Raw genomic sequence first — 25,735 nt, 5'->3', positions numbered from 1 at the left:
TGAAACCCTTCAGGTCCAACTCTAACATTTTTTACTTTTCTTTATTTTAACAGGGTCAGGATCTAGTTCAAGAAGTGGCATTCTATTAACAGTGTAAATGGTGTAATACGTAACAACCACACAGGTAGCAGTACAAGTTCTCACTGTTCATATAAACATCTACCAACCTTTTTTTTTTTTGGGGCGGGGGGTAGAGGTGCAAGGGATCACACAATGAGATCATCAGTTCTGTGACCCAAGAGTGGTACACTTGCAAGTAGACACCCACCAAGAATGTTTTTGATCTAGTTGGGAGATTCCTAACAGTAAAAGCTAGAAGGCTAAAAAAGTAATGGACATTTACTATACTGTCAATAATAAAAGGAAGATGAGAGAAACAGGGAAGTCAGCAGGTGGGCATTCCTGGGGCTCTGCATGCAACAGAAAATGTTCCACCCACAGCAGTCCCACCCCTGATCCATTACAGCCAAGAGCATCCACTATTCAACAAAGTGCAACACCACGATTAGAAAACTGGGTGTGACAGAAAAGAGCCAAACCAAATCTAAAAGCAATTAAAACAAAGTAAAATGACACTTGAAGAATAGCCTGGTCTAGGAGGTAGAGTTGGGGATCCCCCAGACCTAGTGTATGGCGGAATGTTCCCAATCCTCAACCACACTGGCTCTGCTCTGGAGGCAGATTAAAGCTTTACAACTGAGAATAAAAGTAACTTTCTCAGAGTAAACTAAGAACCCGTTTGAATCGTCCACTAATATACACTTAACACAGAGCCATGTGGGATGCCCTTCTCTTGTACCTGTGGAGGGCTGAGTGAAGTTAGTTTGTTTTGCATTAGGGCGCAAAAAACAAGCAGGATCATACACACCCAAGTCAAAACTACAGAATACGAACACAGAGAGGAGTTAAACGACTATACATCAGTCCCAATGGACAGAATAGCAGACAGCTAAAAACAGACATATGGAAAAAGGGCTAAAAAAGCCCATACAGAAATAGAGGTCCGAAACTAAAAATTAAACGGCCTTCGTCATATTGCTTCGGCAGATAAAAAGTAGAACTGCTCGACAGCCCGCTCGTTATTAATTAAAACTGCGGATAAATCTGGCAGCAAACCCAAGCTGGAACGGAAATGGTTAAAAGAAGGACATCCAGCAGGAAGTGGCAGACGGTTCAAATTCGGACGCAATGCGTGGAAAGTGTTGGGATAGTCCCACATAGCAAATGACGATGGCTAAAGAGGCAGTGCCCAATATGCAGCCGAGAGGTGGTCGTCCAAGGTGCTGGGAGAGGCTGAATAAGCTGAAGCTTATTCCCGTGAAGGGATGACCAATGGCAATGCCAAAGGGACACCACCTCCTGACAGATGGCAACACAGAGATCATCGGAGGGCATACAGGTACTCGCGGGCTGAGGTACGAGGACTGCAGCCTTGGCAGCAGCGTCAGCAGCCTTGTTTCCTGGCAGACCAACATGACCAGGGACCCACAGAAACTAGACACTGGCTCCACTAAGAGTGAGCAAGTGACAGTTTTGGACCCACTGCACTAAGTGATGCACAGTGTACAGCACACTTAGACTTTGAAGGGCACTGAGTGAGTCTGAGCAGAGGACACAATTGGAAAGGCTGTGTCGTTGGATGAACTCCGTGGCATGATACAGGGCGAAGACCTCAGCTGTAAATACTGAGCAGTGTGTCGGAAGCTGATGTCAAAAGACATGGGTGCCAATGACGAAGGCACACCCGACCCCACATCAGTATGAGAACCATCAATGTATACAAAGGGAATATCGTGAAGTTCCATGTGAAGGTTGTGAAACTGGGGGCGATAGACCGAGGCTGGAGTAGTGTCCTTAGGAAGCGAAAGAAGGCCCAAGTTAACAATGGCCGCTTCATGAAGCCAAGGTGGTGAACGGTTCACACCCACTGGGAGTGATGCTGGTAGTGTGAAGTGAAGCCACTGTAGCAAGTGGCGAAAGCGGACTGCAGGAGGCAACAGAAACGAGGGACAAGCCTCATACTGACGATCAAAGGAATAATCAAAGAAGGAGGCATGGGAGGGGTGGCAACGCATGGCAGACAAACGGCATGCATGCCTGCTGAGAAGAAAGTCATGGTGGTAGAACAGTGGTAGTTCAGCATAAGAATCTCAACCAGGCTGGTGTAAAAGGCACCTGTGACTGAATGGATGCCATGATGGTGGATAGTGTTGAGACGATGTAAGAGGGATGGGCATACAGATGCATAAACAAAGCACCCATAGTTGAGTTTCGAACAATTAGCACCCCAGGAAGTACCACTGAGTACAGGTAGGACATGGGAGGACCAAGAGCGTTTCCTGTTGAGCATGAGCAAGAGAAATTTCATAGTTCCAATGAATGGAAGGGCAACAGGCCCAAGATGTAGAGATGGTGGGAGAAATCATTTGCGCCACCAGAAATTTATACAGATGCTTTTGTCAGGGGAAAAGTGAAAGCCATTGTTGATGCTCCAGAAGTAAAGATGATCATGACAGCACTGAAGACACTGCTCAGTGTGACAGGTCCATGGAGAACTGCAATGGATGGCAAAATCGTCAACAAAAAGAGAGCTGGAGATGCCTGGGGAGAGACAGGCCGTTATAGGGTTAATGGCAATAGCAAAGAGGATGACGCTCAGGACAGAACCCTGAGGCACACCACTTTCCTGGATAAAGGTGGCCGACAAGGCAAAATCCACACACACACACACACACACACACACACACCCCTTGAAAACTTGGTCTTGTAAAAATGCTCAAAGAAAACAAGGCGTGCACTCACAAAACCTCCACATGTAAAGAGAATGGAGGATACCAGTTCTCCAGCAGGTATCATAGACCTTATTCAAATCAAAAAACACAGCCACAGTCTGGGATTCCTGCAGAAAACCATTCATGACATGGGTGGACAAAGTAACGAGATGGTCAATTGCAGTACACTGCACTCGAAATACACACTGTGCATTCATTAGTAAATGACGAGACTCGAGCCACCAAACCAGCCAGGAATAAGGCAGTAGCTAGTAGGAAGGTTTTTGTCCTTACCGGGCTTTGATATGGATAAGACAGTGGCTTCACGCCACTGGCCAGGAAATGTGCCCTCTACCCAGATGCGGTTGCACGTGTTAAGCAGAAAGAGCTTGCCTGCAAGAGAAAGGTGCTGCAACATCTGAATGTGGATGATGTCCGGCCCTTGGGTGGAGGATTGGAATGAACTGAGAACATGATCAAGCTCCCTCACAGTAAAGGTAGCACTGTAGCACTCACTACTCGGAGAAGAGAAGGGTATCATCCAAGTTTCCTCTGCTTGTTTCCCATGGAGGAATGCAAGGTGATAGTGCAAAAAGCTCGAAACTTTCGCAAAATGTATCTTTGTCCCAGAGAGGAAGGGGTGGAACTGTTAAAAGAACTAGTGAATGAAAGCCAGCTAGCTCGTTTGCTATCCTGAAGAACACAATGACACTTTGCACGCATCTGTTTATGCCTCAGTCCCCCAAGGGAATGGAACACGATGGTGTAAAGAGGAAATGCAAGGAACGGAACATTCTGCAGCAGTAAGGATAACGTTGGTGGGATAGTACACCTGGTCATCACAACTGGGGAAATCTTGTTTTTCGAAGGTTGCCAGGGAGCAGTGAAGCGGCCAGTCAGCCTTAATAAGCTGCCATTTAGGCATGCATGCGAATGGGGCAAGAGTCAGCAAATGGAGAGCATATGGGAAATGGTCGTTCAAGTAGGTGTCAGAAAGAATGGACCACTCAAGACAATAGGCAAGCTGGACGTGCAAAAGGATAGGTCTAAATGGGAATAGGTGTGAGAGGAGTCGGAAAGGAAAGTGGGTGCTCCAGTATTAAGGCAGAAGATGTTAAGTTGGTTAAAAACGTCAGGTGCTGGGGGAGCCCCTAAGGGGATGATATGCACTGAAGTCACTGAGTAGCAGAAATGGGGGAGGTAGTTGCCCAATAGACTGAAGGAAGTCTGCCCTGGTGGCATCGAAGGATGGAGGTACATAAATGGTATAGAGGGAGAAAGTCAGACGGAGAAGGAAAAGGCAAACTGACACAGCTTGAAGACTGGTAGGCAGGGAGATGAGTTGACTATGAAGGTCATCCTGTATGAGCAGCATGACGCCCCCATGAGATGGGATGTCGAACTCAGGGAGAAGGTCATAACAAATCGGTAAGTAATGTGAAAGCTCAAAGCAGTCGTGAGGGCACAACTTCGTTTCCTGAAGGCAGAGTACAAGGGGATGCTGTGATGCTAAAAGCAGCCGTAAATCCTGTTAGTGGGACCAAAGGCTGCGAACATACCTCTGGAGGACAGTCATGAGGAGTAAGTGATGGAGCGGTGCCAACTTGATGGTCACCAAGTGACAGCCGGTGTAGAGTCGGTACTACAGGGCACAGGAGGAGGAGGATCCTGCTCCATGGGGTCCACAGAAGCATCAGCTTGCTTGAGCAGTTGGTCCATGGAGTCTGATGCTGAAAAACAGTTGGTGGTGTGCAGAGTTTGACGGTTTGTTCATCACCAGGATGGGGGGATGGCGATGGTGCCTTGACACTGGGCAATTTCATAACCTCAGAGCCAAATCTAAGGTCGCATGTCTGCGTGGCCATGTCCTTCATGGAGCGAGGGGCAACAAGAACAGAACTATAGGTGTCAGACGGGAGAACACAGGGTTTGCGACTAGCCAGTAACTTGTGCACTACCGGGTGTGGCACTTTTTCCTTTACCTGAATTTCTAGGACAGCCCGCTCATCTAGACACATGGGACAATCCCGAGAGGAAGTGACATGGCCGCCATTGCAGTTGACGCAGTGGTGAGAAGGAGGCGGACAATTGCCCTCATGTGCATCCCTGTCACAGATTACACATTTGGTTGGGTGTCGATGAGATGTACTAGTGTGGTTGTAACGATGACACTGGTAGCAGCACATCGGGTTTTGAATGTACGACTGGATTGTGATAATTTCATAGCCTGCTTTGATCTGAGCCTGATGTGAGGAAAAGAGTGCGGGTGGGCACTAAGGAGGAATCTACCTTTTCCATTACATGATGGACGGCAATGACACCCTGATTAGAGAGGTAAGATTGTATTTCGGCCTTGGTAAGACCGTCAAGCAGCCTGATGTAAATTACACCACAAGAAGAATACAAAGTTCTATGGGCCTCGACACAAACAGGGTAGCAAGCAGTTGTTGGGTTTGAGAATTGGAAGCCGTTGGTTGGTTGGTTGCTTGGTTCGTTGGGTGGAGAAGGGACCAAACTACGCAGTCATCAGTCCCTCTTACCTTAGATTAACTAAAACCGATAAAATCCTACATTAGAAGAGGGAACTACAATGTCCATAAAATGATAAACTAATGACAGGGAAGGAAGGGAAAGGGTGGAAGAAGAGTTGAGGGAAAGAAAGTGACTAATGACAGGGGCAGGAAGGAAGAAGAACAGGAGACAAGAGAGACACTCAAGACGTAACAGGCCCCGTAAGGAAAGGAGTGGGAAGGCAGAGGGCCGAGGTAAACCACCAAGCCCAGTTGGAGCCAATTCAGTCGGGGCGAAGGGGGGAGCAAGAGGGTCTGCCATCCCCTCCACTCACCGATAAGGTGGAAGGTCCCTCCCTTAAATAAAGTGATAAAAACCCCCATCATGAATAAAACGTAGAACGAGATCTGCTGCTGAGGCATTGTCAGCCAACACCAGGGGTAGTGAGTCTGGAAAGCTAAAAGTCTGTCGCAGGGTGGCTAAGTTGGGGCAGTCCAATAAGATGTGAGCCACAGTCAACATCGATACACAATGACAGAGAGGGGGGTCCTCATGCAGGAGGAGATAACTGTGAGTCAAAAAAGTATGGCCAATGCGGAGCCGGCATAGGACAATAGAGGCCTTACGATAGGCCCGTAAGGAGGACCGCAACGGAGTTGTAGAATCCTTAATTGCACTGAGCTTGTTCAGCGAAGAAAGAGTGTGCCGTTCCGCATCCCAAAGGCCCAAAACCTGATGACATAATGCCGAGCGAAGGTCCATTTCCAGAATACTGATAGCAAGAGATGGCCTGGTAGCAGCTAATTTACCCAGTAGATCGTCAAGTTCATTGACGAGAATCCCAACATGGACTGGGGTCCAAATGAAAACCACCGAGCATCCACGTTGAGCGAGGAGAGAAAGGGAGTCCTGGATAGCGACGACCAACAAGTGGGAAGGGAAGCACTGGCTGATAGCATGCAAACCACTCAATGAGTCACTACAGATAGCGAAGGATAGTCCTGAGCAGGAACGGATAAGGTCCAGTGTGCGCAAGATGGCTACCAATTTTGCAGTAAAAATACTACAGCGATCTGGCAAGTTCCATGTGTTGCGCATAGGTGTAAGCAAAACCAGTGTGGCCAGCAACCATGGAGCCATCAGTATAGATCACTTCCGAACCCTGAAAATAACTGAGGAGACAGGAGAACTGGTGGCGAAGAGCCATCGGAGGGACAGAATCGATTGAGAGATCAAGACAGAGCTGCGGCTGAGAGATGCACCACAGAGGGGTATGTGCATGAGCGAAGAAGAGAGGTGGTAAAGGGAATTGCTGGAGCTCAGAAAAGAAGGACTGAATGCGGACAGCCATGGTAAGCCCACAACGTGGCCGCTGCTGTGGCAGGGTGATCTCCGTGTCTGGATAAAGACCATAATTAGGGTGCTTTGGGGTGCAGTTAATGTGGAGCGCATAAGATATCAGCTGTTGTTGGCACAAAATTCACAGTGGTGGAATCCCCGCCTCTGCGAGAAGACTAAGTACGGGGCTAGTCCGGAAGGCACCAGTCGCAAGTCAGACCCCACAGTGGTGGATGGGGTCTAGTATCTGCAGCGTCAAAGGCGACACAGAACCATAGACAGGAGTTCCACAGTCTAAACGAGACTGGACCTACGCTTGATACAATCGCAGGATAACAGAGCGGTCTGCGCCCCAGTTGCTCAGTGAGACCAATGTTAGAAAATCAATAGCAGACACGGAAGTTAGCAACATGTAAGCATGGCAAGTCTACAGCACCTGATGTCTTTAGGAGTCTACTGACAGCTTTTAAGAAGAGGGTAATACCCAGGACAGAGCCTTGTGGAACACCATATTCTTGTATGTGGGAAGCACTGTAGAAATCACTGACTTGGGCTCAGAAATATTCTGAGAAAGAAAATTTTAGATGAAATTCAGGAGGGAGTCATGAAACTCCACTGATGTACAGTGGTGAGAATATGTGGCACCATGTTGTGTCATAGGCTTTATGCCAATCAAAGAACACAGTGAAGAAATGTGATGGTGAGTAAAAGAAATCTTCATAGCAGCCTCCACACAGAGTAGGTGATCACCAGTACACCAGCCCTCCCGAAATCCACCCAGCGGGCTAGATATGGGGCCCTTCCCCTCGAGGGTCCAGCATACTCATCAGCTTACCATGCCCTCAATACATCTGTAAAAGACATTGGTAAGACAAACTATTCTGCTCCTCTCTGCTGTCTATGAGGGTCTTCAGTAGTTTCAAAACTGGGATAATCATACTTTCCCTCCACAGGTGAGGGGACTTGCTGCTATAGTGTTCCAAACATTGTCTATTGAAAGGCACAGTGACATTCCCTGCTCACCTTTTGTGCAGAGGAGAAGGGGAGGGACCCACTGTCAGAAACCAATGTTCGGGCAATAACACTGGATGATCAAAATAGTAGTGGTCCAGCATGTTTGCAAGAAAAATCAAATTTACACTATTATCAGTGAAAGTTTGAAGTGGTGCATAGTGTACCATTGACATGGAAAATGAGACTTTAGAATCATGAATGGAGATAAATTTACATTAACACAGTGAAATTCAGATGAAATTCAGGCAAATGTAGCAACAACAGATACATACATTTAAATATCAGCCTGACCTGAATTTCCTAAAACAGAACTTGTGCATGACAAAACAACTGATTATGGTACAGAATTATTTATTTGCTGTACGCTAAATAAATAATTCTGTATCTTGATCTACTGACTAATAAGTGCGTGGCACGAAACTAATAAATCACTTTCTTGCTTCCGAGGTGCATCTCCAATGTGACTATTAAATGTTGGCTAACTGGTTTTTAATTATTCCCTCCCCTACCAACATGCACAAGGGTGACAGGGTCATTAATAATGATTGGTCAAGGAACAAGAGCCACATCTTTGGAATTGTAGTCTGACACCTCTTAGCCCACATCACTGTCTACAGGCACTTTGGAACATCCTTCTATTCTGTTTCATAGCATGCTGGTTGTTTATTGTATTAACTATTACATATTTTGCTCATATTTTTTGATATCAGGAAGAAAAGTGTCATTAGCAAAAAAACTGTATCAAAGGAAATATCAATTCAGGAATGGAAATATCAATTCAGGAATCTGTAATAACAGTCATGTGAAATTCCACATTTTGCTGATGGAAACACTTAAGGTAGGAAAAAGCTATACCCAGCTTTCAGAATTTTATTTCCTTGGGGAAGAAAGAGTGATAGGTTGGAGGAGGTTTCAATGGAAGGATGGGTCCTTTCAGGGCTTCAGGTTGAGAGGGACACCACTTCTTGTGAGGACAAGGGGAAACAATGATTCACCAATTAATCTTTCAGCCTTTGCTTCCCAGGGTCACAGTCTGCAACTTAGTCCTGCACATGAAATTGACTTTTGCCCCTCCCCCCCCCTGCCCCTCTAAGGATCACTGACATTGACCCACGGGGTGGAGTTTTGTTTGTGATATGAAATTAAGTCTTGTCTCATTTTAAGCAACAAAAGTTGGCACTAAAAGTATGCAAGATTTCTTCAAAATGCTGAGACTTTTCTTTGCACTTGCTTTTGAACAGCATTAAGAAAAATGGTGTACCCATTTCACCCATATCTTTCTCCACCCTCTTTTTTCTGATATGACTATTGTGTTGACTACTCCATATACCTTTAATCATTGATCATCCAATATGTTATTGTGCACTTTCTCAATGTTTTCATCTGCTTCTTATATTTATTTTATGTGCTCCATTTTCATTCATCTGAATGCAGCCTCCCACTTCTTTCCCCTTGAAAATGAAGTCGCCAATGAGTCCTAATCTTCACCAACTATACATGATTTTTTGTGGTTCTAAACTGTCCAAACTGAGGAATTTAGGACACAACAGCATTTTATTTTATCCACTAATGCAACACGTACAAGATGATTATTTTAAAGATCTATAAAACTATATATTATGAAAAGGGCAAATTGCTACTCGCTATTACAGGAAATATTGAGTTGCAGGCAGGCACAATGAAAAAGACTGCTACATATTTAAGCCAAAAGACCTTCTTCCAAAGAAAAAAAAGCATAGTGGCACTGCAATGGAAGACAGTGGTCATGTGTGTGTAAGTTGTCCTTGTATTATTCTGTGAGTGTTTTCTATTTCCAAAGAAGGTCTTCTGGGCACAAGCTTAAATTTATAGCAGTCTTTTCGTTATGTCTATCTGCGACTCACCAACACCACTATATGGGGAGTAGCAATCTATTCTTTTCATATTATTATTATTATTATTATTATTATTATTCCATCCTGGACTTTTGAAAGACATGCCATAGAGACCAAGCTGACATTTCACTTATGTTAATTTACTACATGTTCCAACATAACAAAAATAAAATTTCATTATATAATTGTCATCACTATGTATAGTATAGTTGGAGAGAACATTTGGCCACATAATGGTTTGTTTCTTCACATGTCTAAAACAATGAAAGAAAATGACAAAGAAGGAATTTCACAGCATATACATCACACCTTCTATGGACATAGGAGTAAAAATTTGAAAAGTTACAATAAAGTTAATGAGGAACTTTGTTAAAACCAAGTGAAGAAGCCATTCAGTGTCTGCTACTGGTGTGTTACTTCACTGATTTATTGAGTGTTAGTGACAAGGAGCAAGAAAGGCAAAAGTAGAAGAAAACACATTGGTACACATTTATCTTAATTACAGTAAACAATTACAAGACATAAGTAGCTTACCTACTAAATATTAAATAATTAGTGACTTACTTGTGCAGTTTAAGATGACACAAAGCCCGATTTGCATAGAATATGGCATCAAATGAGTACCGTTCGATAGCTCTTGTGTAACACTGTAATGCTTCAGTCCACTTCCGTTGTTTCACGAACTTATTCCCCTGGTGAAAATTAAGCCACACTCAAATACAGAAGGAATAATATTGTTTTATTTAACACCAAATGATTTTTATGTGGTCAAAAACAGACAAGAATACTGTTTTGAGACATAGTACAAAGTCATTTTTCTGAATATCTCATTTGCATCATCTCATAATGATATACAAATATTCTCTTTTTGTTAATTTATTCTGTGCTTTTTTACATTAAGACATAGTACTGAAGAGGCATTTTAGTTCATATATAATAGGACTTTTTACCAAAGTACATTTTTTATTATGAATGAAAAATACTTGCCGAGTGTGTAAAAAGGGTTACTGACCTCTTTTTTTTTTTTTTTTTTTTTTTTTACAGGATCTTTCACCTTTCATGTGGGAAGAGTTGAAACAGTACTGGGCAATGTAATTGTGCAAAGTTATTACCATCAAAACTACTGCTCAAACACTGATGAGCCAAAACATTATGACCAATGCCCACTCCAAGATTGAAAACCACTGGCATTGTGGGCACATTACACAGTAAGGAAAGTATATAAGTGGAACGAGATGAATGGGGAATCATTCTAGTGACAAGACAGGCCACAAGAAATCCACTGCCACATTGTTGTAGCCTGGCACCCGAGGAGGAGCATCTCGGGAATGGAAGATTGTCAGCTGTTCGCATACTACGGTCGTGAGCATTATTGAAAGCAGTTGAAGGACAGTGGAACCACGAGAAGGTGACACGGTGTTGGACGTAAATGCTTCATTACAGCACGTGCTTACTCTGTAAATCAGGATAGGTGGTGATCTGTGGTAGATCTGACAACAGAATACAATGCTGGTGCAGGCACAAATGGTTTGTGATCCAACAAAATCACCAACTACAGTTGCAGTGGGTATGAGATCATAGACACTGAACCAGACCAATGGAAATGTGTCAGATGACATGGGTATCATGCGCTTTGTTAACACCAGGTCGATGGTCACATTGTGATATGATGATAGCCATGCAAAAGGTTGCTCAACACATGCAATGCACATTCACCTGAGCATTCAAGGATGGTAGTAATTAAAAGCACAGTGACAACTGTGGTTTATATGTACCATCTTGAGCAATTCATACTTGATGGGTCCTGCAATACTGACAGCATCTTCCACCAGGATTACTGTCCACATTCCAAGGCCAGAATGTGGTTGCCTCATACATGCAATGTGCCACAGCTGAAACTGGGGGGATGGGGCAGTGTTATGCTATGGGGTCCTTCACCTGGGCTTCCAAGAGTGGTAGTAATTGAAAGCATCATGATAGCTGTGGACTACATCAAAATTATTTCAGACCACCTTTATCCATTCATTCTTGATGTCTTCCAATGTAGTGATGGCCTCTTCCAGCAAGATAACTGTCCATGTCCAGAGGCCAGAATCATGCAGCAGTGGTTTGAGGGACATTACAGTGAACTCCCAATGACAACTTGGCCACCAAATTCACCTGATGGAACCCATATGAGATGCTGTTGGGTGTTTGCTCTGCACCTGCAAGCCACTGACCCATAATTTATATGAATTGCATGGCCTGTGCGTAGGCATCTGGTACCACATATCTCCAGAAACATACAAAGGATCTGTCAAAACCACTCCATAGAATCACTTTTGTATAGCTTTCCAAAGCAGGACCAACACACCATTAAGCAGATGGTCATAAAGTTTTGGCTTAGATATTAATGATGACTGAACACTATTTTGGTGAACAGTCCTCAGCAAGACTTTTAAAAAACATCAGACCACAAACGCAATGTTTGATTATCTGCCCAACTTACCATTTCTTTCTCATAGTAAGCTTCATCTTTAATCTTTTGTTCACTTGCAATCTCTGAATTCTTTCCTTTATGATCTTTTACAACTTTGTACTCCATTTCCCTATCCACAAGTTCACAAGCTTTATCCTGTAAGAAAAGAATTACACGTTATGGAACATAAAAATACCTGCAAAGTAAAACAGAGTTGTTATCCACAAAAAATGAAACATATAATCAGCTCACAGTGCTATTATACTTTGCTTCAGACTCATTATTTGATCCAGCATTACTTTCAGTGCTCCTGGTCGATCAAATAATGAGTCTGAAGCTAAGTATAATAGCACTACAAGAAATTAGATGGCCAGGGAGTGGAGTTTTAGAAAAGAAAGGCGAATATATTCTACAGCTGCAGTGAAAGAAATCACCAGCTGGGGACAGGATTTGTTGTACACCATCAATTAAAGCATTTGGTAATAGGGTTTACACCCATTAGTCCAAGATTATTAACACTCAGGATAAAGGAGAAATTCTTTAACGACTCCATAATTAATGCCCATGCACCAACAGAAGAATCAGAAGAAGAAGAAGAAGAAGAATAAGAGAAAGAAGTATTCTATGAATCTTTGGAAAGAGTATATGATGAGTGCCCAGTGCATGATATTAAAATAATAGCTGGAGACCTAAACACTCAGGTGGGGAAAGAACAGATTTATAGACCAATAATTGGCCCCCACAGCAAAAACGCAACAAGTAATGATAACGGAACAAGGCTTATATTGTTCGCAGTATCTAGAAATATGGTAATAGGATCAACACTGTTCCCACATAAAGAAATTCATAAGGGGATACGGAACTCACCAGATGGAAACACAGTAAACCAGATTGACCATGTGTTGATAGATATGAGATACAAATCGGACCTATTGGACTTGAGTAGTCTCAGAGGCCCAAACATAGATACAGATAATTTTTGGTATGGGCATGGGTGAGGGCAAGGATATCTAACGCAGCGAAAGGAGACTGACCCAGGGCACAGAAATATAATATAACAACTTTAGAATCAGTGGAAGTAAGAGAACAGTATCAGGAGAAGATAACTTGGATTCTGGAAAACGCTGGAGAATATAGCAATATTGAAGATCAGTGGGAAGCGATAAAAATTATGGTGGAGACATCGCCAACAGAAACAATCGCAATTGGGACAAGACAAGTAAGACCATCATGGTTTGATGTTGTTGTTGTGGTCTTCAGTCCTGAGACTGGTTTGATGCAGCTCTCCATGCTAATCTATCCTGTGCAAGCTCCTTCATCTCCCAGTACCTACTGCAACCTACATCCTTCTGAATCTGCTTAGTGTATTCATCTCTTGGTCTCTCTCTACGATTTTTACCCTCCATGCTGCCCTCCAATGCTAAATTTGTTATCCCTTGATGCCTCAGGACATGTCCTACCAACCGATCCCTTCTTCTAGTCAAGTTGTGCCACAAACTTCTCTTCTCTTCACTCCTATTCAATACCTCCTCATTCATTACGTGATCTACCCACCTGTAGCACCACATCTCGAAAGCTTTTATTCTCTTCTTGTCAAAACTATTTATTGTTCATGTTTCACTTCCATACATGGCTACACTCCATACAAATACTTTCAGAAACGACTTCCTGACACTTAAATCTATACTCGATGTTAACAAATTTCTCTTCTTCAGAAACGCTTTCCTTGCCATTGCCAGTCTACATTTTATATCCTCTCTACTTTGACCATCATCAGTTATTTTGCTCCCCAAATAGCAAAACTCCTTTACTACTTTAAGTGTCTCATTTCCTAATTTAATTCCCTCAGCATCATCCGACTTAATTCGACTACATTCCATTATCCTCGTTTTGCTTTTGTTGATGTTCATCTTATACCCTCCTTTCAAGACACTGTCCATTCCGTTCAACTGCTCTTCCAAGTCCTTTGCTGTCTCTGACACAATTATAATGTTATCGGCGAACCTCAAAGTTTTTATTTCTTCTTCCTGGATTTTAATACCTACTCCAAACTTTTCTTTTGTTTCCTTTACTGCTTGCTCAATATACAGATTGAATAACATGGTTTGATACTGAATGTGAAATAGTAACTGAACAAAGCATATAGAAGGACACTGCGATCACACTGTACGAGGAGGATAGTAGAAGAATACAAAGAAAAACTGAGGATTGAAAAGAGGACTCACCAAAGAAAAACGAGAGAATGGATGAAAGCAAGTGTCAAAGAAATGGAGGTCATGAGAAGCAAAAATGAAATAAGAAAATTCTAGAGAGAGGTGAATGCGGCACGGAAGGCTTTTGGTAGCAAAACAAGCTTAATAAAAGATGAGTCAGGGAATATAATAAGTGAAGGGAAGGGAATGTGCGAAAGATGGCGCAGGTATTTTGATAGTCTCATCAACCCTAGAATAACTATACCAGAGAACCCAACAGACATGAATGGGGAAGAGGACCCAGACAACAACACTACCCCACCAAATATAGAAGAAGTGAAAACTGCCACGAAGAAAATGAAAAACAACAAGGCGACAAGAGAGCTGGAACAAATCCTTCTAAAAATGGTCACCAGAATATGGGAAGAGGAGAAAATGCCCCAACAATGGAAAGAGGGTACCATATGTCCCATATATAAGAAAGGAAATAAGATGATGAGTAGCAATTACAGAGGGATCACACTACTTTATTTGGGATATAAAATACTCTCTAATATACTATTCAACAGAATACTCCCGATCATACAGAGGGAGACAGGGCCGTACCAATGCGGATTCCTTCCTGTGAAGTCAACTATAGATCAAATGTTCACCTTAAGACAAATCGTGGAAAAAACAAACAAATACGGAGTTGGCACGCATCACCTCTTTATAGATTTCAAAGCAGCTTATAACAGCATAAATAGAGAGCAGTTATATCAAGCTCTAGATGAACTGGGAATCTCTAGAAAGTTGGTAAGGCTGGTGAGAATGACAATGAGCGAAACACAAGGTAGTGTAAGAATAGGAGGAATGATGTCCAGCACATTGAGTATTAAAAATGGAGTGCGACAAGGGGATGCATTGGCATGCCTTCTCTTTAATGCCACCCTGGAGAAGGTGATGAGAAACGCAAACCTTCTGAATAGGGGAATGATCTTCTATAAATCAGTGCAGATACTGGCCTACACAGATGACATAGATATAATAGCAAGGACCCAAAAAGCAATGGAAGAGACAATTACAGCTCTTGAACAGGCCAGTAGGAACATGGGGTTAATTACTAATGAACAAAAAAACAAAATATATGGCAGCTGGAAAAGCACATAGAGAAAATATCCCAAATGCAATAACAACGGGCAATTATACATTTGAAAGAGTTGAACATTTCAAGTATCTGGGCTTGACAGTTACACATGTAAATGATACCTCCTATGAAATTAAGCAGAGATTAATACTGGCCAACAGAGCCTGTTTTGCCCTAACAAGACTTCTATCCTCAAGGCTCCTGACTCGTACCACAAAATTAACTATGTATAAATCACTTATACGACCAGTGCTTACATATGCCTCTGAAGCCTGTACATTAACAACTAAAGATATTGAAACACTGGATGCATTTGAAAGAAAGGTACTTAGACGAATTATTGGCCCAATCTGTGAAAGAGGAAGATGGAGGAGGAGATACAACCATGAGTTGGATATCATACACAAAGACCAACCCATAAGAAGGATAGTGAAATCGGGGCGTGAGTCGTGCTTGGGCAGCTCAGATGGTAGAGCACTTGCCCACGAAAGGCAAAAGTCCCGAGTTCGACTCTCGGTCCAGCACACAGTTTTAATCTGCCAAGAAGTTTCATATCAGCGCACATTCCGCTGCAGAGTGAAAATCTCATTCTGCAAACACCCCCCAGGCTGTGGCTAAGCCATGTCTCTGCAATATCCTTTCTTTCAGGAGTGCTAGTTCTGCAAGGTTCGCAGGAGAGCTTCCGTAAAGTTTGGAAGGTAGGAGACAAGGTACTGGCAGAAGTGAAGCTGTGAGAACGGGGCGTGAGAAGTGCTTGGGTAGCTCAGATGGTAGAGCACTTGCCCACGAAAGGCAAAAGTCCCGATTTCAAGTCTCGGTCCGGCACACAGTTTCAATCTGCCAGGAAGTTTCATATCAGCGCACATTCCGCTGCAGAGTGAAAATCTCATTCTGAAAGAAATACAAGTCTGAAAGAACAGACACCACACATTCATATAAAATAAATATGTGTTTCAGCATTTTTAGAAATTTAACCCCTATGAGGGTGAAATAGTGGGTGAAGGTTTCTTTTAATAAATCATTATTAGAGTACTACTAGAGCATTTTTTTACAGCTACATCTATGAAAATGGTATGTAAATTCTCAGTTAGAAAGAAAAATTGTGCTTCAGTGTTTCTGGAAATTCAACTTCAAAAGGATGAAATGTTTTATCAAAATATTCCATTATGAAAGCATTTTTTAAGTTAACACCATGAAAATTTGAATTTGGGTCCTTGATTAGAAATAAAAAAAAGTATGTGTTTCACTGTTTTTGAAAATTTAACCCCTATACGGAAGAAAATTTTTAAGAAAATATTTTGTTAAATTAAAAAAATTTGAAAGATAAATCTTTGAAAACTTGTATTTCACTCCTCGCCAACACAAAAAAAAAAACTGTGCAGACCATACAGTCTATGAGACCAAAGCAGCAGGCACCAAGCTAATTATAATTAAGATTATGTTCAACGAATGCTTGAACTTTGTATATTGATCAAACTTTCTGTATATCATTCACTGCCATGTGCTGCGTGTCATTGAATGACGTCTTGATTATAGCTATGACATTTTTTCCATGAAAATGATTAATTTTCCAAGTAAATGTTGAAATGTGTTCTTTATTTTTATTGTTAATCAGTTATTTATTATCCAACGAAAAATGCTCTTGTTTTAAACTATGTTGCTATTTTTTGTGAGTAAACCTATATCTTCACCTATTAAATACTATTTATAGAGCTGAGTTAATAGCAACTTTATGTTGATAGGATACTGAAAAGGCTGCACCATGCGACAGCCCTTAGTTATTATCTTCAGTAGCAAACTTCTGGGAATTCCACTGGTTGCGCTGGCCTGATTCAGGCTTTGTACGTACTTGTCATATGCTCAGAGTCCATGGCCAGCAAAACTGATATTTGTTGTCACCTCATTGAGCTAATGAACCATGCCTATTTCCACCGAGGCTCACCTATTTGAAATGCGTGCCATTATGTTATGTTTCAGTTTCTTGATAATTCCAACACTTTGTTACCTCTGATGGGCCCGTTTTCTTTCTTAGTTTTCCTCCACAAAAATTTACATTCTGATATATTTCTTACAAATTTATTACTTCTAAATAAATCTTTAAAAAGTTTTATTTTCCTTTTTTGGCAAGTTGCTACTGCATTTCTCTGTCCATTTATCTTTTTCAAGACATTTTCATCTGATTTTCTTTGTGTCTAGCTATCCTTGTTAACCTTCTTCATAGCCACACTTTAATTCTCTGTAACTACTTTCCATCTGTCTTCAACAGTATTCGGTTATCACAGTCATACAGGAGCATAGTCCGCACGAAAATCTGTATTATCTTTTTTCTTTTCTGTACTAAATGAATGGCTCACTACTAGCTTTCACTGAAAGCATATTTTACTTGATCAACTTGTGGTTCCACAGCTGATTAATATGAATTTTGAGTAGACCCATCATAGCAATTATTATAGGTTGATTTATCATCTGGTTTCATTGTATAAATACATCCTAAGGTGTATTGCAATTCAAAAAGACACAGATTACACTGAAAGTTACTAAACACTGGAAAAGAACAATGATACTGTCCCAATTCTGCTTTTTGTGAGCATTATTTGTCAAGACTGTTGGTGTATATTCAGTGTGACATTTACATATCATGTAATATGTGCATGTTTGAGTAACTTTCAGCCTAATTTGTGTTTCAATCTGCAGGTCACATAGATGTCCGTACACTATGAAACCAGTCATGGGTTAATAAATGAGCTTAAAATAACAGCTGTAGTGGTTTTCTTATCATCCATGTTTCGCTGTTGCAATTCTTTTTTTGATTTCCAAGTTGCAAGTTGTATGAAGGTAATAAAATGTATCAACTTACCCTATTTTATTTCTTTCAGTTTGGACGTGAGATGATCGTTTCTGATTTGCTTACTATCAAAAAGTATTTTTTCTTCCTTTCCCTCTATTAATTTTAAGTACAATTTCTTCACAGTAGCTGTAAATCTAGAAAGTATGTTCTGGCGTAATCACAAGCACCGAAACGAAGAACGCAAGAACAGAGAAAGCATGGAGATGATGCTGGCCTATGGTGAGATGATTAGGACCACACCACAACAGGAGCACCCCCTGCCAGCCTCCCGGAGTACAAGATCCGGTACAGTATTAACACAGTACTAGACGGAGAGTACTAGGAGAGCACTACGATAGCAGTGACATGTGATCCATACCAATTGTTTATGAATATAATAGAGGGAAACATTCCACGTGGGAAAAATATATCTAAAAGTCTTTGCCTTTACAAATGTCTGCTTGTGTCTGTGTATATGCGGATGGATAGATATGTGCGTGTGTGTGCGCGAGTGTATACCTGTCCTTTTTTCCCCCTAAGGTAAGTCTTTCCGCTCCCGGGATTGGAATGACTCCTTACCCTCTCCCTTAAAACCCAAATTCTTTTGTCTTTCCCTCTCCTTCCTTCTTTCCTGACGAGGCAACCGTTGGTTGTGAAAGCTAGAATTTTGTGTGTATGTTTGTGTTTGTTTGTGTGTCTATCGACCTGCCAGCGCTTTTGTTTGGTAAGTCTCATCATCTTTCTTTTTAGATATACCAATTGTTTACATGGACATAGTATATAGGAAAGGATTGACTGTTTACATGTTGCCAATTGCTTGCGACATGTTCTTGTAAATACAAAGTTAAGTATTGCCAATCTGCTTTATTGAAATAAAAACTACTAACATGGTTTGCTTGAATTGTTGTATAGCATTCCGAGAGCACAGCATCCTTTAGGCACTCTATATGAGATGAATGGGCACGACCCCAAGTTTGGCGACTAGTACTACGCCGAACCTCATGCTTGAGGGCCACGGAATTTGCCTTTTTTTTCCCCTAAGCTGGCACATTAATGTTCTCTTGTCTTTAATTTGCAGGGGTTTATATATGTGCTTTAAAAGTTTCTTGCCGTTTTTGCTAATCAGCGTTTTCAGGTGGGCGTTTCAGAAATTTTCTTTGCTTTTTTTGCTTGCTTGCTCTGTCTGTTTGTTGCATTTGTGTCTTCCAACATGCCCACCCCACCTCTCCTGCCCCCTGCTCAGGCGCCACAGCCACAAGCGTTACATGCAACACAGTTATGCAGATCTTTCAGTTCTGGCACAACAAATCTCTAATTACTCAACATGGTGCAGCAGCTACTGGCCAACACTGTGCGCCTGACGAAACAAGCACTGCCTACTACAGCTGCTGTACCACCTTTTTGACAGTTTTGTGACCAAGAAGAGAAGTGGTTAGAGTGATTGTCACAGTTTGAGGTGCACTTCCTAGCTCACAATGTACCAGCTACTGTGAAACTTCCATATCTATTAGCAATGGTAGGAAGTGCAGTGTTCTGCCTCACATAACTTTTTCCTAACGCCATTCAGAGTGAACTTTATGATCAAGTGGTCGACAAACTAACTATCTATTATGACCAACAAGTGAATGTGGTAGCAGCTAGGTATCAATTCTTTAATTGCAAAAAATGGTCAGAATAAGCTTATTGCTAGTGGGTAACAGATTTCTACATCTACATATATACTCCACTACCCACCAAGCGGTGTGTGGCGGGAAGCACAATTCGCGCCAAAGTCATATCCCCCCCCCCCCCCCCCCCCCCAATCTGTTCCCCTCACAGATCGCGTGAGGGAAAAACGACTGTCTGAATGCCTCGGTACGAGCTCTTATTTCCCTTATCTTTGAATGATGATCATTACGTGATTTGAAAGTTGGTGGTAATAATATATGCTCTACATCCTCAGTGAAGATTTGATTTCAGAATTTAGAGAGCAGCCCCTTCTGTTTAGTGCGTCGTCTATTTGCAAGTGTGTCCCACTTCAAACTTTCTATGGTAACGCTCTCGTGATGGCTAAATGTACCAGTCACGAATCTTGCTGCTCTTCTTTGGACCTTCTCAATCTCTTGAATCAGACCCAACTGGTAAGGGTCCCATACACACGAACAATACTCTAAGGGTATGATAAGGAAATGCAAACTCAAATGTGCTTGCTGTGCTTTACATTCATATGATACGTTGCGTGATGCAGTCGTGTATAATGTATCTGATGTCAAAGTCGGAGAACAAATTTTGCAACAGTCCGATCCATCAATTCAGGAGGTAGTGCAAATACTAGATCAGTACAATTCTGGTGCCTTGTTGGTTCATACATTTGAGCGGCCAGCTATTTGTTGGGTTGAGTCCCTTAGTTGCGACTGGCCTATTCAGCGGCAGTTACAGCTCGCCACGTCAAGTAAACAACCTTCTATGCCACGTAAACAGTTTGCTACATGGGCAGCTACACAGGTGAACAGAATTAAGTCTTGCCCACAGGGTTATTCATGAGACAAATGCAAAGACTGCCCCTCCCGACAAGCTCAGTGTTACGCTTGTAGTAAGAAAGGACAAGTACAATCCATATGTTTGAAACAGAACCAACATAAGAATTCAGCCTACTCACAAAAATCTAATCACAAGGCCCTTGTCATTAATGCAGTATATTCAAAGTCTGCAAGAGCCATTCGCAAAACTGGCATGCGAGTAGTTTTTTCAGTGATACAACAGTTGAACAAAGTTTTTGTTCATTTACTTCTTTGTGGGAAACGTGCGAAATTACAACTGGACATGGGCGCCTCTGTCACATTGCTCAATCATCACACATACGAACTGTTAGGCTCCCCACACCTGTCTAAACCTAGCACGCAACTGACGGCCTATAATGGACAAGACATTCCCGTTCTCAGAAAATGTACTTTGCCTGCCACGTATCGCTCGCATACGCGATCAATGGCTTTTACAGTGCAACAATGATGTGATGGTGAGAACATATTTGGTCTTGATTCTTCTGGTTAGTTTGGCTTTAACATTCAGGAATGTGTTGTCAGTGTCTGCATTCAATGCAAAAGACAGTGTCACTGGCTTGCTACAAGAATTCCTGTGACGCTTTTCTGAGGGTTTAGGTAAGGCTGACATTTTTGTTGCACATATTACACTGAAAGACAATGCTCACCCAAAATTTTGCCAGGCCAGAACTGTTACCATTGCAATACGGGACAAAGTCGCAGCTGAACTTAAAGAATTGCAAGATAGCGTAGTTATTACGCTCATATCAGCTAGTCAATGGGAAGTCCACTGGTTTTGCTCCCCAAACCCTCAGGTCGCATTCACCTCTGTGTTGACTAAGTTTACAGTCAATCCCCAAACTGTGATTGATACTTATCCATTGCCACGCCCCGAGGATCTCATGGACAGACTAGGTGCTGGATGCTATTTTTCAAAAACTGATTTGCACGACGCATATCTTCAAATACTGCTTGATTAAGAATCTCAAAGTGTGTGTAGTAAATACTCACTTGGGTTTGTTTAAATATTTTGTTTGCCTTTTGGCACTGCTTCTGCACCTTCCATTTTCCAATGGTATTTGGAACAGCTGACTGCACAAGTACCAAACTGTTCAAACTATTTGGACAACATTGTCGTGGCAGGCTGTACACCTGCAGGACATAATGTAAATTTACATGCTCTGTTTTGTGTGTTATCTGATGCAGGACTAAAGTGTAGACTGGACAAGTGCAATTTTTTTAAACCTAAGTTTCAGTCTCTTGGTCATGTCATAAACAGTCAAGGTGTACATCCTCTTCAGTTGAATTTGTTAGCCATACGAGATTTGACAGTTCCTTACACTGTCACAGAATTACAGACAGTTTCAGGGAAAATGAACTATTATATTTGGTTCATACCGAATGCTGCACAAATCGAAGCTCCATTGCATTGCTTGTGTCACAAGAATGCCCCCTTTGTTTAGATAGATGAGTGCCAAGTAACTTTTCAAAAACTTAAAGATGCATTGCTCAGTGATCGATGCTTAGTTCACTTTGATCCTGACAAATCAGTTGTACTGCAAGTTGATGCTTCCCCTTATGAAATCAGTGCAGTGTTTTTGCACTGAATTGGTGATAAAGACAGGCCTACTGCTTTCGCACCAAAAGTGTTCAAAGCTCAGTCTAACTACTCACATATTGAGTAAGAGGCTTTGGCTATTGTGTATTTGTATGGCAGAAAATTCTATTTAGTAACAGATCACAAGCCTTTGGAGTCCTTGTTTCATCTGACGCAACCGGTTCCTGTACGAACTGCCCCAAAATTGCAAAGATGGGTTTTGTTGTTGTCTCAGTACCAGTAATACGAGATTGTGTATCGCCCGATGGCTCAACATGGTAATGCGGATGCAATTTCACATCTTCTGAATGGCCCTGACAGACTTTGATGCTTCTGCTGCCTCTTGTTGTCACATCGATGCACAGGATTCTGAACTGCTATATTTTCCGCTGAACTACTAGATGATTGCACAGGCCACGAAAGTTGATTCAGATATGAACATTCTGCTAACACACATTCAAACATCTTGGCCTCGTTCCTTGCACAGCATAAAGAACTCTGTAGTGCGTCGACACTTTGCACGTCAGCATAGCCTTACTGTACAGAAAGGTGTGATTCTAGTTCAAAATGACAATGGACAATCACGTGTTGATCCCTACAGCTTTGCGAAAAGAAGTGTTGCAATTACTTCACAAAGGATATTGCGGGAATGTTGGTACATAGCAGTTAGCACGTTGACACTGCACTTGGCAGGATATGGACACCCAAATAGAACACATGATGTCACAGTGTCACGCCTGTGCAGAAAATCAGTCTGCTCTGCACAAAAATTCTCTGCTTGGCCTAAATCGCAATCGCCATGGTAACGTCTGCACATAGACTTTGTGAGACCTTTCTGGAACACCCATTCATTGATTGTGGTTGGCTCATACAATGAACTCAACAATGGCATGTCGCACAATTCAGGTGTTGTCATCGATTTTTTGCCTGGACGGTTTATCTGAAGTAATAGTCTCAGACAATGGACCTCAGTTCATGTCAAATGAATTAGAAACACTCTGTGAACACAGTGGCATATGGCATCTAACTAGTGCACCATTCCATCCACAGTCAAACGGCAAATGGGAAAATCTTGTCAGAACCTTCAAGCAGCAAATGGCCAAACTTTGCTCTGCACACACTAGGGATCAAGCACTGCAGCTGTTTCTCACCTCTTATTGTTTGCACCCATGAGATGGACCATCGCCTGTGGAATTGCTTTACAGTCGCCACTGTCGGACACTGCTCCACCTTCCTCAGCATCCGGCACCAAAGGAAGGCCACAAATATCACTTTGCCCTGCTTGATATTGTCTTTTACAGGGTTTTTAGCGGCAGCAAACGGTGGGGGCGAGGCAAGATAGTCCGTCGACTTGGCGCTTGCATGTATCTTCTTTCAGGTGCAGATGGCCACCATCAAAATCAAACTTCATCTCTGTCATGTGAACGATGATCTTTCAGTGTCTCTTCTCCCAGATTCATTGGTCCAGAGGGCGGTGCAGCCACAGCATACAGCAGCCGCCAGAGGGTGTCACCATGACACCGAGGGACGACCCCATGGAGACGGAGCCTTTGCCTCCTCTCGTCCTACTGATGCAGCTGGAACCATCCACATAGCAGCAGTCACCGCCTTTATCTGGTTCACGGCATCAGGAGGTGGATGCATGCCCTTCTGGTCATTTTCTGGGGGAGGTTTCTGTCTGAGTGCAGACCGGATGGTGGGGTACGGCCGGAAGCTTGACGTCCCATGCAGCCACAGCTTCCAGCCCAGCAATGCACCTACACTCCTGCCCGCCCAGCCATGGTCGCACTACCTACATGACCATGGTCATGTCTCATTGGTGGGGGTGGGGGGTGGGGGGGGGAGGTGGGGGGAAGGAATGTTCTGGCATAACCACAATCACCAGAACAAAGACAAAGAATGCAAGAACAGAGAAGGCGGTGAGACATCGTTGGCCAATGGTGCAATGATTAGGACCACACCATGACACGAGCGCAACCTAGCTGAAGAGAATATAAGCACTGCTCCTACCAGCCTCGCGGATTACAAGACCCGGTACAGAATTAACACAGTACTAGTACTAGGAGAGCACTACGATAGCAGCGACGTGTGATCCATATCAATTGCTTACATGGACATAGTATATAGCAAAGGACTTTAACTGTTTATATGTTGCCCATTGGCCATACATAAAACTGCTAAGTGTGTTGAAGGCTTCTACTCAGTAATCCTGTTGACCTGTCTGGTGTGGCAATAGAAGACAGCAAAAGAAAAGCTGAAGCTTTAAATTTCAAGGTTTAAGAAATCATTCACGTAGGAGGATTGTACAGAATGACTGCTGCACAAACTCCTGTACGAGGACATACAAACAGGCATTCTTCATGTTGAATGCAACTTAATAGTTAAAAATCGGTCAGATGCATATGGCACTTGCACAACAAGGGTTCCATACAAATTTCATTACGTACATCGACAATTCATCCATCCTGGGAATCAAGAACCTAGACTACTTTTGCCTGTTATCAACAATGATACCGGCAAGACATTGGTTCCACGATTTCCAAGACTTTCAAGAATGTTTAACTTTAATTTTCAGGTCAGATAACAAAATAAAAGAAATACTTTTTTTTAAACAGCGGAAACTCCAGGTAGGAATATAAACTCTGTAAGAAAAGACAGATTGCTACATACCGTAAAGAAGATATGTCACATTGCAGACAGGCACAATTAAAAGACACTCACATATAAGGCTGTGACCGAAATCTATATGTGAGTGTGCGTGTCTTTTAATCATGCGTGTCTGCAGCTTGACGTGTCTTCTTTACAGTAAGTGGTAATCTGTCTTTTCTTACATTGTTGAAGTACCTTTTTGTGTGAGATCCTGATTTTTTTTCCTTTACTGGTACTATGGACAGCTGCTTCTTACCAAATTTTATGATTCTAGGTCAATAGGAAGCCTATAGGTTGTAATAAGTGACTTTGTGTGTATCAAATTATGGGAAATAAATGGAAGCGTAACTGTTTTACACCACCAAGGAACCACTGACCTACACATGTGACATAAATTGTAGCTTGATATGTTACCTGTTCCTGAGACAATGGCATCTTAACAGATGGGCAAACAGGAAGTAATTATGAATAAACAATTTTCAGATTTGTTCCATTTAGTTGTAGTAAGTTTTACGATTCTAGGCCAACGGAAAGTACCCTACAGGTTTTGATGAGTGAGTTTGTGAGTATCAAATATGTGATATAAAGGCCATATCTTTTATAGCACTGACTTAGAAGCTTACATTTATTATAGTGCCAAAGGACCCTAGACCTTGGTATGGTTATTTAAATTTTAGCTTGATATGTCTACCCATTCATGTCAGAGAACACACAACAAACGAAATATTTTTTTCATGTGATATAATTACAACTTTATACTTTTCAATTTTTTTTTCCTTTTGCTTGTACAGTGGAACACTGTCTCTGCCAAATTTAATGATTCTAGGAACCCGGGAAATACCCTGACAAATTTTGAAAT

General features: G+C 42.1%; 1 protein-coding gene across 2 annotated transcripts in view; it reads right to left on the bottom strand.

The window, feature by feature from the left end:
- LOC126175728 (RNA polymerase II-associated protein 3) overlaps window positions 1-25,735 on the bottom strand; it is a 120,208-nt gene that overhangs the window by 29,417 nt on the left and 65,056 nt on the right. For both annotated transcript variants that reach the window (XM_049922669.1, XM_049922668.1), the window contains exons 4-5: window positions 11,997-12,122; window positions 10,073-10,200 (exon numbers count right to left, since the gene is read on the bottom strand). In XM_049922669.1, the coding sequence (XP_049778626.1) occupies window positions 10,073-10,200; window positions 11,997-12,122 (254 nt within the window). The remainder of the gene's footprint in view (window positions 1-10,072; window positions 10,201-11,996; window positions 12,123-25,735) is intronic.

The sequence above is a fragment of the Schistocerca cancellata genome, chromosome 3 (genome assembly GCF_023864275.1).
Source record: "Schistocerca cancellata isolate TAMUIC-IGC-003103 chromosome 3, iqSchCanc2.1, whole genome shotgun sequence".
Lineage (NCBI taxonomy): Eukaryota > Metazoa > Arthropoda > Insecta > Orthoptera > Acrididae > Schistocerca > Schistocerca cancellata.
The sequence above is the reverse complement of the archived record's forward strand: the minus strand, read 5'-3'. Positions and strand labels throughout refer to the sequence as shown.